At 53.8% G+C, this 14,444-nt stretch overlaps 1 protein-coding gene across 2 annotated transcripts; it reads right to left on the bottom strand.

Annotated features, from left to right (window-relative positions):
* Positions 1–1,371: 1,371 nt before the first annotated feature.
* On the bottom strand, positions 1,372–9,088 carry FAM3A (FAM3 metabolism regulating signaling molecule A). 2 transcript variants are annotated; one of them, XM_062183660.1, is made up of 10 exons: positions 8,951–9,088; positions 8,576–8,648; positions 6,420–6,533; positions 5,838–5,861; positions 3,925–4,048; positions 3,765–3,823; positions 3,339–3,389; positions 3,001–3,085; positions 2,799–2,925; positions 1,372–2,068 (listed from the first exon to the last, which is right to left on the bottom strand). In XM_062183660.1, exons 2-10 carry the CDS (start codon positions 8,586–8,588, stop codon positions 1,973–1,975), a joined length of 693 nt encoding a protein of 230 aa, XP_062039644.1. In that variant the 5' UTR covers positions 8,589–8,648; positions 8,951–9,088; the 3' UTR covers positions 1,372–1,972. The 2 variants fall into 2 exon arrangements, with proteins under 2 accessions (XP_062039644.1, XP_062039645.1); XM_062183661.1 differs by lacking the exon at positions 6,420–6,533.
* Between the last annotated feature and the right edge of the window lie 5,356 nt (positions 9,089–14,444).

The raw sequence follows: 14,444 nt of genomic DNA, 5'->3' as shown, positions 1-14,444 counted from the left end.
TTGCGGCGCCGGCACACCGGGTTCTAGTCCCGGTCGGGGCACCGATCCTGTCCCGGTTGCCCCTCTTCCAGGCCAGCTCTCTGCTGTGGCCAGGGAGTGCAGTGGAGGATGGCCCAAGTGTTTGGGCTCTGCACCCCATGGGAGACCAGGAGAAGCACCTGGCTCCTGCCATCGGAACAGCGCGGTGCGCCGGCCGCAGCGCGCTACTGCGGCGGCCATTGGAGGGTGAACCAACGGCAAAGGAAGACCTTTCTCTCTGTCTCTCTCTCTCTCTCACTGTCCACTCTGCCTGTCAAAAATAAAAAATAAAAAGAAAATTAAAAAAAATGAATGCATACATATGACCATCGTGGATACAGGCCATTAAACAATTTTGTCGAAACTCCTAGAATGTATGCCCAGAGTGAACCTCAATGGCAATGATGGGCTTTGGGTGATAAGCAGACAGATGGAGCTTCACAGATTGAGAAACGGGAGACTTGGGCGCCAGGGGGTCTCTGGGGAAGCTCTGTGCTTTTTGCTCAACAGATAGAGTGCTTGGCATGGGGCCAGGACTGGCTGGTGGCTGCTGGGCCATCCTCACGTTTCTTGCATGGCCCTTACAGGTGGCATCACAATCGCTTTGTCCCTGGCCCCTTGTCCTGGACACCCCATGCCTCTAACTCCACATCCTGCCACTCTGGCACTTAACTCAGCTTTTAGTGGTTCTCACTTGATAAAGAGCACTTGACTGTGGGGCCAGCACCATGGCGCACTAGGTTAATCCTCTACCTGCGGTGCTGGCATCCCTTATGAGCACTGGTTCTAGTCCCAGTTGCTCCTCTTCCGGTCCAGCTCTCTGCTGTGGCCTGGGAAAGTGGTGCAGGATGGCCCAAGTGCTTGGGCCCCTGCACCCACATGGGAGACCAGGAGGAAGCACCTGGCTCCTGGATTCGGAGTGGCGCAGCTCCGGCCGTTGCGGCCACTTGGGGAATGAACCAACGGAGGGAAGACCTTTCTCTCTCTCTCTCACTGTCTGTAACTCTGCCTGTCCAATAAATATTTTTTTTAAAAGAGCATTCGACTCCAACCCAAGAGAAACCCCAAATGACCCACGCGACTCACCCTTTGCATCCCCGACTCCAAAGGCAGCCAGAGTCTGTAGGAAACACAGTTGCCCTACAGGCCTGCTCTCAGAGGGTGAGTTTGCTGCACTCTCAGGGCGTACAACCAACTCTCCTGGATAAGGCTATGTGATACCAGCTACGGAGCCAGGGTAGGGCCCGCCGCCCGCAGGGAAGCCGGAGACAAAGGCTGGCTGTGGAAGGCTGCGGAGGCTGAGCCACTGACATCTGCCCCTCCTCCCCAGAGCAACACCCGACTCTCCACCGATGACAACATCTGAATCCACTTTATTCCGCCGAGGGCCAAGAATTTATTAAGAGGTCATCTAGAAGGCAGGCCCTCTGACAAAGCACGGAAGCCACCCCACGCGGTGTGATCAGGCTCAGGCTACCTCTCCATCTCAGGTGGAGGATGAGGCAGGAGGCAGCCTGCACTTGGGCTTTCAGAAGTGGCCACCAGGTATGGCTCACAGGGCGGACTCGCTCTGGAAGTACATTCAGACTGCACTGCTGGGAAGTTCCAGAAGATGCTCTAGCCTGCCAGGTAGCCGCTAGCCACCTCATCCAGGGAGAGGGGTGAGCACCCAGGGCCCCTCCAGGCAGGAGGGGCCCAGGAGGAAAGGGGGCTGGGGCCTCATCAGGGAAGCAGCTTTAAGAAAAGGAGACAGCTACCTGGGTTCCCATGACAAAGTGCAATGGGGCCAGCCCCTGCAACCCCACATTGTGCGTCCAAGATACGGTCCCATCTTGGAGTCCTATGTGCTGGGGTCAGGGAATGTTCCTGCCTCCCTGTGAGGCACGGGGTAGGGGCCTCAGCCCTGTGCTGGCAGCGCCGGTGGCGTCCTCGCCCTTGCACCTGGCCCGCCATGCTAGCTGGCCATGCTCCTCCGCGGGATGCAGCCCTCCATCTCCAGCGCCTCGGGCCAGCCCTCATACTTGTTGGTGTGTTTACTGTTCTTCACATGCTGTGGGTGGGAGAGCAGGATGTCATGGTCTAGCCCTTGGGGACACGAACAGCAGCAGGCCAGGGCCCAGGCTTGCTACTGCCTTGTGCCGGGTGATCAACTTCATGTGGAGGGGAGGGAGCGTGTGCCCTGACCCCACCGGCCCGCATGGAACTGCTGGAAGCCACAGCAAGCACAAGGCCTGGTGGGGGCGGTGGGGGCGGTGGGGGTGTTGAGCTACTCTTTGGGCAGTCAGAGCGTCTGGAACCCATCAGAGCAGCTTGTTTGTGTGTCATGGAGGCCCAGGCTTGGTGAGGCAGGAGCCTCTCCAAGGTGAAGATGGTGCCTGGGCTCCCCTCCCGCCCAGCCTGTAGCACAGAGCCTGCCACATGTGGTCTGTGAGGGACAGTCAGTGGCAGAGGGCAGTGCAGGCTGGCGGGAGGAGGGTGTGCAGTGGGAAGCAGAGATGCTGGGGTCTGGGAGGACTGGGAAAAGCCTAAGCATCTTGAAGACACTGGGGAGGAAGGTCTCCTAGTTGTTGAGTGTTGCCAGTCTGAAAGTGCTGCCATTTACAGACCCTATAGGATGAAATACATAGAGGGCAGCGAAGGCCAGTGTTACCTACCCCCAATGCCAAGAGCAAGGGGGCCAAAGGCCACCAGTGGAGGGGTGGAGGCACAGGGCTCATGCTGTGCTGTGGAGAGACAGAGCCTGGGGCTGGGAGGCTAAACTGCTGGGCTTCCCACTGTACCTGCTCAAAGGGGCTCTTGTTCTGCACGCCCTTGGCCCCCACAAATACCCAGCTGTCCCGGAAAGCTAGCTCCTTGGCATTCCTGCTGCCCAGCTCGCTGAAAAGCTTCCTGGTCTCTTCGTTCATCCTGCACACAGAAGGAAGAAACGTGAGCTGTCACCGGAGAGGGGCGAGGCTGAGGCCGGCCTGGGCAGTCACTTACTTGGTGGCTGGGTCGTCGTAGGATGCTACAAACACTAGAGTGCCTTCGTGCAGTGGCCGAATGAACTTCAACAGGTCATTGACATCTGTGGGGGGCAGGGGACCCCACTGAGCATCCCTCCCCCACCAAGCCCTGTTCACCAAGTGAGAAAAGCAAGGCAGAGCTTGGGCCAGGCGCGTGCAGGGACACACCAGAGGAAGAAGACAGAGCTGTCCCTAGGGCCATATATAGCCCCTGGACAAAGTCCCCGCGGAAGTGCTGAGAAGCCCAAGTGCTAGGACCCAGAAGGCAGCATTCCATGAGAGGCAAGTAGCAGGGGGGCTGGGGCTGCCACTCACCTCCAGCCCACATGTCAAAAGCCCGGGCCTCAATGAGCTCACCGCTGACCCCTGTGTCAAGAGAGGGACTTAGGACGTGGCAGGAGCGTGGCAGCTGGGTACGGCCCTTCTGTAAGCTTTTTAGATGTCCCTCTCCACCACCCACCCCTGCCCCATTTTCATCCCCATGTTGGGACAGGCCCAGCCCACTCAAAACCATTGGGGCCTCAGTCTAGTAATTGAGGCTTCCCCAGAAGCACCCTGCAATGTCCTGGAACTTCTTATTGTTTTTGTTCATCAGACCATTTCCTAGGCCTCCCTGGGAATCTGTGGAGGGGAGGGCCAGGGCAAACACCTGGACGCATCCAGGTAGGGCGTGGGGAAGGAAGGCAGCAGGTCACAGCATGGCTCCCTCCCACCTCTGACCCTACGGTCCAGGTAACTCACCATTCACCAGGGCGATGTTCAGCCCACGGCCCACGTTGTCCTTGACACTGCTCATCAGCCTAGCGGGGGCACAGAAGATCTGCTCTGCTCTGTCACACACGGCCCTCAGCCCTCAAAGACCCAGCACCTCCCCAAGCCCATTCACCCCAAGGAAGCTCACATCTTGTCCTCGAGGCAGATCTTGGGCCCAATGACGTTGGCAGCTCCACTGACCATGCGGAAGGCCAGGTGTTCCTCAGGACATGGCTGAGGCAAGCCACACTTGTACTTCCTGGCCCGTGGCTCTGGGCGGGGACAGCAAGTGTGACCTGTGGGCCTGGCCCTGGGGTCACCTGAGATCTGAGAGGGGAAGGTCAGGACTGACCCACAGGATGGAACGAGTGACCGCAGAGCAGGGAACCAGCATGGGGAGTGTGGCTCAGGCCAAGGTCAGGGACACTTCCACAGATGCTCTGTGTCTCACTGGAGATGCAACAGGGACCCCAGGGAGAAAGCTTTTCTGCTACTCATGGAGGGAGAGGTAGGAGGTGGAGGGCTGGCCTGGGCACTGACAAAGCAAGGGTGGGGAGAGCTGGGCTTGGCGAGCCTGCACAGACAAGGCACACAGCACGGCAGGGAGAGGCAGGACACGAAAGATATGTGAGTCCTAACCCCCACTAGCTCAGAATGCGCGCTTGTCTGGGAATACAGCTGTTGCAGATATATTAGTTAAGATGACATCACAGGGGAATCGGTGGGGCCCTTAGTGCAACATGTCTGATGTCCTTATAAGAAGAAAAGAGGCAAAGACGTGCAGAGGAAAGGCAGCCGCCAGCTGAGGAGAGGCAAGGAAGGATCCTCCCCTAAAGCTGCGGGAGGGAGCAGGCCCTGCTGGCTCCTTGGTTTCAGGTTTCTGGCTTCTAGAACTAGGAGAGAACCCATTTCTGTTGGTTAAGCCACCCAGTTTGTGGAACTTTGTTAGGGCAGTCATGGGAAATGGATAGATTTGGGTACCACAAAGTGGGGGTGCTTCTGTAACAAATACCTACAAATGTGGAAATGGCTTTGCAACTGGGTAATCAGTGGGTAGAGGCTGTATACTTTTGAGATATTAGAAAAGGCCTGAATTGCTTTTAAGAGACTGTTGGTAGATATATGGACAGTACAGGTAAGGGCTCATAAAGGAGAAAGCCAGAGACAAAGCTTATATTATCTTAGACAATATCTATCTATCTATCTATCTATCTCCTCAGCCGAATGCTACCAGGAATTGGAGGGAATTGAAGAACACTTGGAACCTTGGAGGAAAGGTCACCCTTGTTACAAGGTAGCAAAGAATATGGCTGACTTGTGTGTTGCCTTTTGCAGACAGGATACAAGTGCTACTTTGTATATTTATCTCAGATTTCCCAGCAAAGTATTGAAGGCAGCGCCTAGTTTCCCTTTGTCACATATAGTAAAATGTCAAAGGAAAGAGACCAATTGAGAGAACTGCCAAGTACCAAGGAATCAGAAGCTTTGACAAATTCTCCACCCCATCACGTTGCAAACCGATGACAGAGTGTCCTCCGAAGAGAACACCCAGGGTGTGGCTGGCTGAGGTGCGGTATGTGACTAGAGATGACATTATCCAGGAAGCCCTGGGGGGTACTATTCTTGTCTCCCACCCTGGTGGCTTGCACAAGAAACCATCAAGGTTTCTGTCAGAAATTTACACCAGCAGAAACACTGCCAGCTTGGACTGACAGGGCCGAAGACGAGCGGAAAGGAAGGAAGGGTGACTGCAGAGGGAGGGCCGCCTCTCCGTCCAGCAGGCCACAGAGAGTTCGTTCCAGGCTTTGAGACCTACTGGCATTCACCCTGCTCGGTTTTGGATTTACGTGGAACCGGTGACTCTGTTTTCCTTCTAAGAGCTCCCTTTTGGAATGGGAATGTCTATGCTATGCCTGTCCCAGCACTGCATTCCAGATGTGTGGTGTGCAAGCAACCCCACTGGGCAGGGGTAGCTAGTCAAGGGACGAGTGAAGAGAACAGAAATCCTGGAGGACCTGGGGCAGGCACGCGGGAGGAGCAGGGGAATGACAGGGGCCTTACCTGCAGTCACAGCGCTCTCTGGGTCTGTGGGTACAAAGAGTTGTTTCTGTTAGCAGTGAGGCCTCCCAGGGCCTGCAGCATGGGGTCGGGCAGCCAGCCTGGGGCAGGGCTTAGGCCAGGCCAATGCTGCTATGTGGCCTGTTCGAGCCTACATGCTGTTCAGAGGCAGAACTCCCCATTCAGGGAAAGGGTGGGCTGGATTTGTGAAGCATCACAGTAACAAAGTGTAGAGGCTCCTCCTCGCTTGGGTCAGAGGCCAGCACAAAGTCTGCAAGGGGAAACTAAGGCACCATCCCCTGTGCTCCACGGAAGCCCCCCGCCCCGCACTCTGACCCTATGGAATTCCCCAGGGGGGCACAGAACCATCAGTAGTGGGTACTGGCTTTCCCGGCTGCAGCGACTGGGAGGTAGCGGGAAGACTATGCTTGATGCCAGGAGACAGGCGGAGGGCAGCAGGAGGCAGCCTGCCAGGGACTAATAGAGAACCCAAGCCAACCCAGCCCAGCCCTGAGCCTCAGCCAGAGGCCCAGGAGGCCACTCTGCTGGCCTCCGCAGCGGGGCAAGGAAGGGGCCCACACTCACTGGTGAAGAGTTGCTGGATGCGAGGAAAGCCACTGCCAGGCCCACCCAGGAGGATGCTGCCTATGATCCAAGTGAGACCCACAGTGACGACTAGGGCCACAATGCGCAGGGGGCCTGGAGGCAGGACAGACATGGGCAAGCCCACCTCAGAGGCTGGGGAATTCCACAGTGACCCCATGGCCTCTGCTAACCGGATCACCGGATCTTCTCTACCATTTGGGAAGAAGGGACTAGGGGCCAGCAAGGTGGGACCAGCTGCCACACTGTGGGCCTGGGAGGCAGAGCTCTGAGAGATGGGAGGAAGAACTGAGTCAAACTCCACAGTGGCGGCTGGGGCTGTGACATAGCATGTAAAGCCGCCATCCACAAGTGCCGGTATCCCATATGGGCGCCAGTTCGAGACCTGGCTGTTTCACTTCTGATCCGGCTCTCTGCTGTGGCCTGGGAAAGCAGTAGAAGATGTCCCAAGTCCTTGGGCCCCTGCACCCACATGGGAGACCCAGAAGCTCCTGGCTTCGGATCAGTGCAGCTCCGGCCACTGTGGCCAATTGGGGAGTGAACCAGCAGATGGAAGACCTCTGTCTCTCTCTCTCTCTCTCTCTCTGCCTCTCCTATCTCTGTGTAACTCTTTCAAATAAATACATCTTAAAAAAAAACCTCCACAGCTGCCAGGTTTACTTCTCCCAGTTTTCCAGAGCTCACTGCTCGGGAGGGGCTCCAGCGGCCCACAGGCACTCAACTTCCTACCTGCAGTGGTGTCTCATCCATCTGCCTTTGTTTTCTTTCCTCCTGTCCCCATTGTATGTCCTTGTAAGCCATTTCTTTCAAAAATAGGCTGTTTTGGAATCTTTTTAAATGTATTTTCATCTACTTGAAAGGCAGAGTGAAAGAGAAAGAGACACAGATTTTCCATCCACAAACACTTGAGTCATCATCTACTGCCTCCAAGGTGCATTAGCAGGAAGCCGGATCAGAAGCAGAGTAGTCAGGACTCAAACTGGCATGCCAATATGAGGTGCAATCATCCCAAGTGGTGGCTTAACCCACTGCACCACAACACCCACTCCTGTAATCCTTTTTTTTAAAGACTAGTGCCTTTTCCTGCTGTGAGCTGGATCCTAAGATCTCCATGGCAGAATTCTTATAACAGTCTATTTTGTTCCTTCTCCTCAATTTTCAACATCTGTCATCTTAAAGCAAAGAAGAGGCAGGTGTTTGATGCACTGGTTAAGATGCTTCATGGGGGACTGGCACTGTGGCGCACTGGGTTAATGCCCTGGCCTAAAGCACCGGCATCCCATATGGGCGCTGGTTCTAGTCCCGGCTGCTCCTCTTCCGATCCAGCTCTCTGCTATGGCCTGGGATAGCAGTGGAAGATGGCCCAAGTGCTTGGGCCCCTGCACCCACGTGGAAGACCCAGAAGAAGCTCCTGGCTTTGGATCAGCACAGCTCTGGCCATTGCGGCCATCTGGGGAGTGAACCATCAGATGGGAGACCCCCCCCCCCCTCTGTAACTCTGACTTTCAAATACATAAATAAATCTTTAAAAATAATAAAAAGATGCTTCATGGGCCACTGGTGTCCCATATCAGAGTGCCTGGGTTCAAGTGCCACCTGCACTTCTGATCCAGCTTCTAGCTACTGCACTCCCTGGTAAGCAGCAGAAGACGGCCCCAGTACTTGGGTCCTTGCTAACCCCGTAGGAGACCTGGATGGAGTTCCCGGCTCCTGGCTTCAACCTGGTCCAGCCCTGGATGTTGTGGGCATTTGAGAAGTGCACCAGCAGATGGAAGACAAATCTCTGACTTTTGGATAAAATGAAAATAAACACTTTAAACCAAGTAACACTAACTTAAAAAAAAAAAAGGAAGCAAAGAACAAAGCACATCCTCTCTCTCTCCTGGAGCCTCAGCTCATTTTCCAAAAAAGCGGCCGGCCTGACAACTGAGCTGGGAGCAACTGACTATACGAATCCTCATCTCAAAGTCGGGGAGCTGAAGTCCTCAGAGATGAGAGGGTTAACTCAAGGTCACCGAAGGAGTGTGCCCGTAGAGTCCATTTCCAAAACCGAACCCAGCGGGCCACCCAGGGCCTGTCCAGACACAGGATGTCGGGACACCTGGGCCTCCCTCCGGTTCACTGTGGAAGCCACCCACCTGCCAACCTCATGTCCACTTCTCCCGTTGGGTTGGGACCGCCGGCAGGTGCACTGTCTGGGGACCGTGCGCGCTGGGGGGGAAGAGAGCGGAAGAGCAGGTTTGGGTGGAGGTCAGGGGCAAGCCCGTGCCATCCGCGTTCCGACTTGTTCTTCTGACTAACCACCCGGCCAGGCCGAGCTCCTTGGGAAAGCGGGGAGAAGCCCTGCGTGGCCAGGACGGGTCCCCGGGAAGCCATCAGCTCACAATCATGCCCACCGGAACCTCCAGAGAAGGGACGTGGAACCGATTCGCCCCTCCTGCGGGAGGCCCCGAGCTCCAGCCATTCTTCCAGGCCACAGGGATGGAGCCCCGGGCGGGCCGCCGGGGACTTGCCTGGCCGTGGAAAGACGCGGGCTCGGTCAGGGACGGGTGCCCTGTCCAGCGGGCCACCCCGCTATTCCGCTTGGCGACGGAGGGCCAGCGAGCTGCGCAGAGCGGCCCCACAGGCCCGGCAATGGCGGCCGGGGGCGGGGCCACAGCCCGCTCCCCCGCCCCGCCCCCGGTCGTCAGCTGGGGCCGCGCGCCGGCCTCGGGGTCCCTCACAGGCCCCACCTCCAGGCCCGCGCGCAGTTTATTCGGGCCTAGAGGAGGGGTCTATGCTGGCCCCGCCCCGGAAGTCTCTGGCATTCTAGGGTGGAGGTCCCGCCTCGCCAGGTAGGGTTACCGAGGCAGATGCGTCTGGGAAGATTCTTAGAAAATGCTCCGAAGTTGATATAGGTGCCTTTTAGCAACACGCAGTTACAAAAGCGTGTATGGGGAAAAACTGCAGAATCTCACTAGCCCGAACCAACCTGGGGAAGGCTTTGGCTGCTTTCCTCCCAGTATCCCACTGTCTCACGTAGCACTCTTGCGATGGGAGGGGCCATGTGGAGGGCACCCACCCCAAGCACAGAGGAATAAAGTGTGAGGGCTCCCGGTTTCATTTTTTAAAAAATGTATTTGAAAGGCAGAGCAGCAGAGAGAGACAGAAAGAAAGAAAGAGAGATCTGCTGTCCTCTGGTTCACTCCCTAGATGGCTGCACCGACCAGGGCTGGGCTGGGCCAGGCCAAAGCCAGGAGCTGCAAACTTCATTCCTCGTGGATTGCAGGGATGCAAGCACTTGGGCCATCTTCCGCTGCTTTCCCGTGTGCGTTAGCAGGGAGTTGGATTGGCAGTGGAGCAGCCACGGCTCGAGCTGGTGTTCATATGGGATGCCGGTAGTGCTGGCTCCACCGCAGTTTCATCTTTACATAAGTGTATTTCTGCCAGAAAGCAAACCTGGGGGTAGGCATTCTGGCACTGGTGCTGTGGCAAAGTGGGTAAACCTGCTGTCTGCAGCGCTGGCATCCCATATGGGCAGTAGGTAGGGTCCTGGCTGCTCCACTTCCAATCCAGTTCCCTACTAATGGCCTGGGAAAGTGGTGGAAGATGGCCCAAGTCCTTGGGTCCCTCCCCTACCCCACCATTCTACCTTTCAAACAAATAAACCTTAAAAAAGAAAACAAATCTGATGTTCTGCTTCAGGCTTTTTGTCCATCAGAGCTGGGGTCAAGCTGCCTGATGACTGCACCAAGTGACTCGGATCACCCATCTTCCTGGATCCATCTGTCTGTGGGGCAGCAGCAGGCCAGTTTGGGAATCCCAAATACACCCCTGCCCTTTGACTCCCAGACCCCGCTTATGGGAAGCCCTGTAAGGAGATACAGAGAAAGTTTCAAGAGCCTGACACAACAGAGCTCTGGTTAGGATCCAGTAGTTTCTACATACTCTCATATGTGCTTCTAACACCACTGAGATTCTCATTCAGGCCCTGTGTACCTTAGTGAGTAGACTTGCACAGGTTCCTTGTTTTTTTCTGGGACTTTTCTGTTTTTTTTTTTTTTTAATTTGAAATGCAGAAAGAGAGACAGAGACAGAGACAGAGAGAGACAGAGACAGAGACAGAGAGAGATTTCCCAATTTCCCATCCATTGGTTCACTCCCCAAATGTGCCCACAACAGCCAGGACTAGGCCAGGCTGAAACCAGGAGCTGGGAACTCCATCCAGGTTCCCCATGTAAGTGGTAGGAACTCAACCAATTGAGCCTTCACCTGCTGTCTCCCAGGGTGCACATCTGCAGGAAGTTGGAATCAGGACTGAAGCTGCGACTCCAATGTGACAGACAGCTCTAGGCTTTCTGTTAGTTTTCTGCAGAAACAAAAATCCAGATGATGCACACACTCAAATAAAACTTGTAGAAGCACCTGCCTGGGACAAAGCATATGAAGTAAAAGAGAAGGTGAAACTGAGTCCTTAGCAAAGAGAACCTTTTTAAAATGTATTTATTTATTTATTTGAAAGGTGGAGTTACAGAGGCAGAGAGAGCGAACGTGTAGAGACAGAGAGACATCTTCCACCTGCTGGTTCACTCCCCAAATGGCCACAATGGCTGGAACTGGGCCAATCTGAAGCCAGGAGCCAGGTGCAGGGGCCCAAGTGCTTGGATCATCTTCTACTGCTTTCCCGGGCCATAGCAGAGCTGGATCAGAAGTGGAGCAGCCGGGACTCAAACTGGCACCCATATGGGATGCCAGCACTGTAGGCAGTGGCTTTACCTGCTACACCACAGCGCTGGCCCCAGAGAACCTTTCAGTCCATGGTCAAAGGGCACACAGGGCTCCTGAGGTCTGGCAAGGAGACAATGACACTGAGTGCAGATTTACGTGGTGACACACACACCATTAGATAGCATGTATGCATGTAATGTGTGTGACTGCCTAACTCTGCCCTCAGTGTCATTGTCCCATGCCCAGGCCTCACTTTAGTGATCTTTTTAAAATGTTTAACTGGGGGCTGGTGCTGTTGTGTAGTAGGTGAAGCCTCTGCCTGAGGGACTGGCATCCCATATGGATGCCAGATCTAGTCTTGACTGTTCCTCTTCCAATCCAGCTCTTTGCTGTGGCCTGTGAAAGCAGTAGAAGATGGCCCAAGTCCTTGGGCTCCTGCACCCACGTGGGAGACCAGGAAGAAGCTCCTGGCTCCTGGCTTTGGATTGGCCCAGCTCCAGCCATTGTGGCCATTTGGGGAGTGAACCAGCGGATGGAAGACCTTTCTTTGTCTCTCCCTCTCTCTGTCTGTAACTCTACCTCTCAAATAAATAAAGAAAATCTTTACAATACATGTATCATTACTTGGTGTTGGGACCATTCATGAGCCTCTTTACTACCAACTGTAGAATAGCAGAAGTCACTCCTTTAATTGGCCTGTCCCCTCTCCCTTTCCTCACTCGCATCCCTAGTCTAACAATCTTTTAAGAAATTGTTTATTTCTGAGCTGCACGCGCGTGCACACACACACACACAAACACACAGTGTTCCCATCACTGGTTACTCCCCAAATGCCCACAATGGTCAAAGCCAACAGCTGGAAACTCAGTCTGCGTCTCCCACATGGGTGGCAGGGACCCAAGTACTTGAACTGCTTCCCAGGGTCTACATCAGCAGGAAACTGGAATCAAGAGTGGAGCTGGGTCTTGATAGGTGATTCCAGCATCTGACTTGCCGGGCCAAATGACTACTCCCTAGCAGTCTTAATTGCCTTATTTTCGGTGCTAGAATTGGGTAACACTTCATTTCGTAAGCTAGAAATTAAGTGTCCCAATGAGCCTAGTAGAAGAGATTGGTGTTATTGGTATTATAGACAGATAAGGATCCAAGAAAGCAGGAACAAAGTTGGAACCAGGAGACAGAACAATAGAAAAAGAGCTGATTGATTAGCAGCAGATTGCTTCAGATTTGCATTAAACCAGTTCATCTACTTTTTTCTTTTTTAAAGAAAGGTAGAGCTTCAGAGAGGCAGAAAGAGAGAGAGAGAGGGAGAGAGAGAGGTCTTCCATTTGCTGGTTCACTCCCCAAATGTCCACAATGGCCAGAGTGGGGCTGATCTGAAGCCAGCAGCAAGGAGCTTCCTCAGGGTCTCCCATGCGGGTGCAGGGGCCCAAGGACTTGGGCCATCTTCACTGCTTTCCCAGGCCACAGCAGAGAGCTGGATTGGAAGTGGAGCAGCCGGGACTTGAACTGGTGCCCATATGGGATGCTGGCACTGTAGGCAGCAGCTTAACCTGGCACACCACAGTGCTGGCCCCTCATCTACTTTTTCTTTAAATTTATTTTTATTTTAAAGACTGGCAGAGGCAGAGAGAGAGAGAGAGAGAGAGAGAGGTCTTCCATCTGTTGGTTCACTCCCCAGATGGCCACAACAGCTAGAGCTGGGCTGATCTGAAGGCAGTGGGAGCTTCTTCACATGGGTACAAGGGTCCAACAACCTGGGCCATCTTCCACTGCTTTCCCAGACCATAGCAGAGAGCTGGATCGGAAGAAGAGCAGCCAGGACTCGAACTGGCACCCATATAGGATGCCAGCATTGCAGGTGGTGGCTTTATTTGCTACACCATGGTGCCAGCCCCTCATCTACATTTTAATTTGGAAGTTTGTGGTTTTTTTTAAGATTTATTTTTATTTGAAAGGCAGAGTTTATATATATATATATATATATATATATATATATATAGAGAGAGAGAGAGAGAGAGAGAGAAATATTTCATCCTCTGGTTCTCTCCTCAAATGGCCACCATGGCTGGGGCTGGGCCTGGGCCAGGCTGAAGCCAGGAACCACAAGTTTTATCTGGGTCTCCCACATGGATGCAGGGGCCCAAGCACTTGGAACATCATCTGCTGCTTTTCCAGGTGCATTACCAGGGAGTTGGATAGGGAGTGGGGCAGCAGGGACTTGAATTGGGGCCCACATAGGATGCTGGCACTGCAGGCTGCAGCTTAACCCAATATACCATAACGCTGGCCCCTTCTTTTTTCTTTTTTTTTTAAATTTAGTTCATTGAATTTGGCTGTTATCACTTTTAAAATTTAAATCTATTTATTTGAAAGGCAGAGAAAGAGAGAGAGAGAGAGAGAGAATTTTCCACCCACTGGCGTATTCCTCAAATGGCCACAACAGCTGGGGCTGGGCCATGGCAAAAGGAACTCCATCCAGGTCTCTCATGTGGGTGCAGGGGCCCAAGCACTTGAGCCATCATCTGCTGCTTTCTCAGGCACATTTAGGAGAATTGGAAACAGAGTGGCTGGGAGTAGAACTGGCACTCGCATATGGGACAGCATTGTGCAAGCTGTGGTTTAACCTGCTGTGCCATTTCACTAGCCCCGTATCTGGGCAATGTGAACTCTGGTTCAGTGGCAATTCCAGGTTCACTCTCTACCTGTCAGTTAGCCACTTGGGGCTTCAGGATGTGATTTCTAGCACCTTTGCTTCCTAAGGCTGTCAAGGACAGGTGAAATGTATCAGCAGATTCCACTTTTCTCTGAAAATATGACCTGGTAAATTGTTGTTGTTGTTGTTGTTGTTTTTTCAAAAAGATCTATTGATTTGAAAGTCAGAGTTACAAAGAGAGAGGGAAGGAGAGAGAGAGAGAGAGAGAGAGAGAGAGAGAGAGAGAGAGTTCACTCTCCAAATGGCTGTAATACCTGGGGACTGGGCCAGGTGAAAGCCAGCATCCATGAACTTCTTCAGCGTCCAGGAACTTCTTATAGGTTTCCCATGTGGGTGCAGAGGCCCAAGGACTTGGGCCATCTTTACTGCTTTCCCAGGGCATTAGCAAGGAACTGGATCAGAAGTGGAGCAGCTGGGACTCAAACCAGCGCCCATATGGGATGCCAGCACCACCGACAATAGCTTAACCTGCTGTGCCACAATGTTGGCCCCTGACCTCGTAAATGCTTACTATCCTTTCACAAAGCCAGAGTTCAGTTGACTCTTGGTTTCCTCTTCATGAAGTGGGAGAAATGCAGTTCAGT

Source organism: Lepus europaeus, chromosome X (assembly GCF_033115175.1).
Source record: "Lepus europaeus isolate LE1 chromosome X, mLepTim1.pri, whole genome shotgun sequence".
Lineage (NCBI taxonomy): Eukaryota > Metazoa > Chordata > Mammalia > Lagomorpha > Leporidae > Lepus > Lepus europaeus.
Note: the sequence above shows the minus strand (reverse complement) of the source record. Positions and strands in the feature narration are given on the sequence as shown.

Bases quoted from the DNA above. Each gene is read 5' to 3' on its own strand.
- FAM3A (XM_062183660.1), bottom strand. The intron at 5,862-6,419 runs GTGAGTGTGGGC...TTGTACCCACAG, and splicing joins CATCCAGCAACTCTTCACCA to ACCCAGAGAGCGCTGTGACT. The intron at 2,926-3,000 runs GTAAGTGACTGC...TTCTGTGTGCAG, and splicing joins TACGACGACCCAGCCACCAA to GATGAACGAAGAGACCAGGA.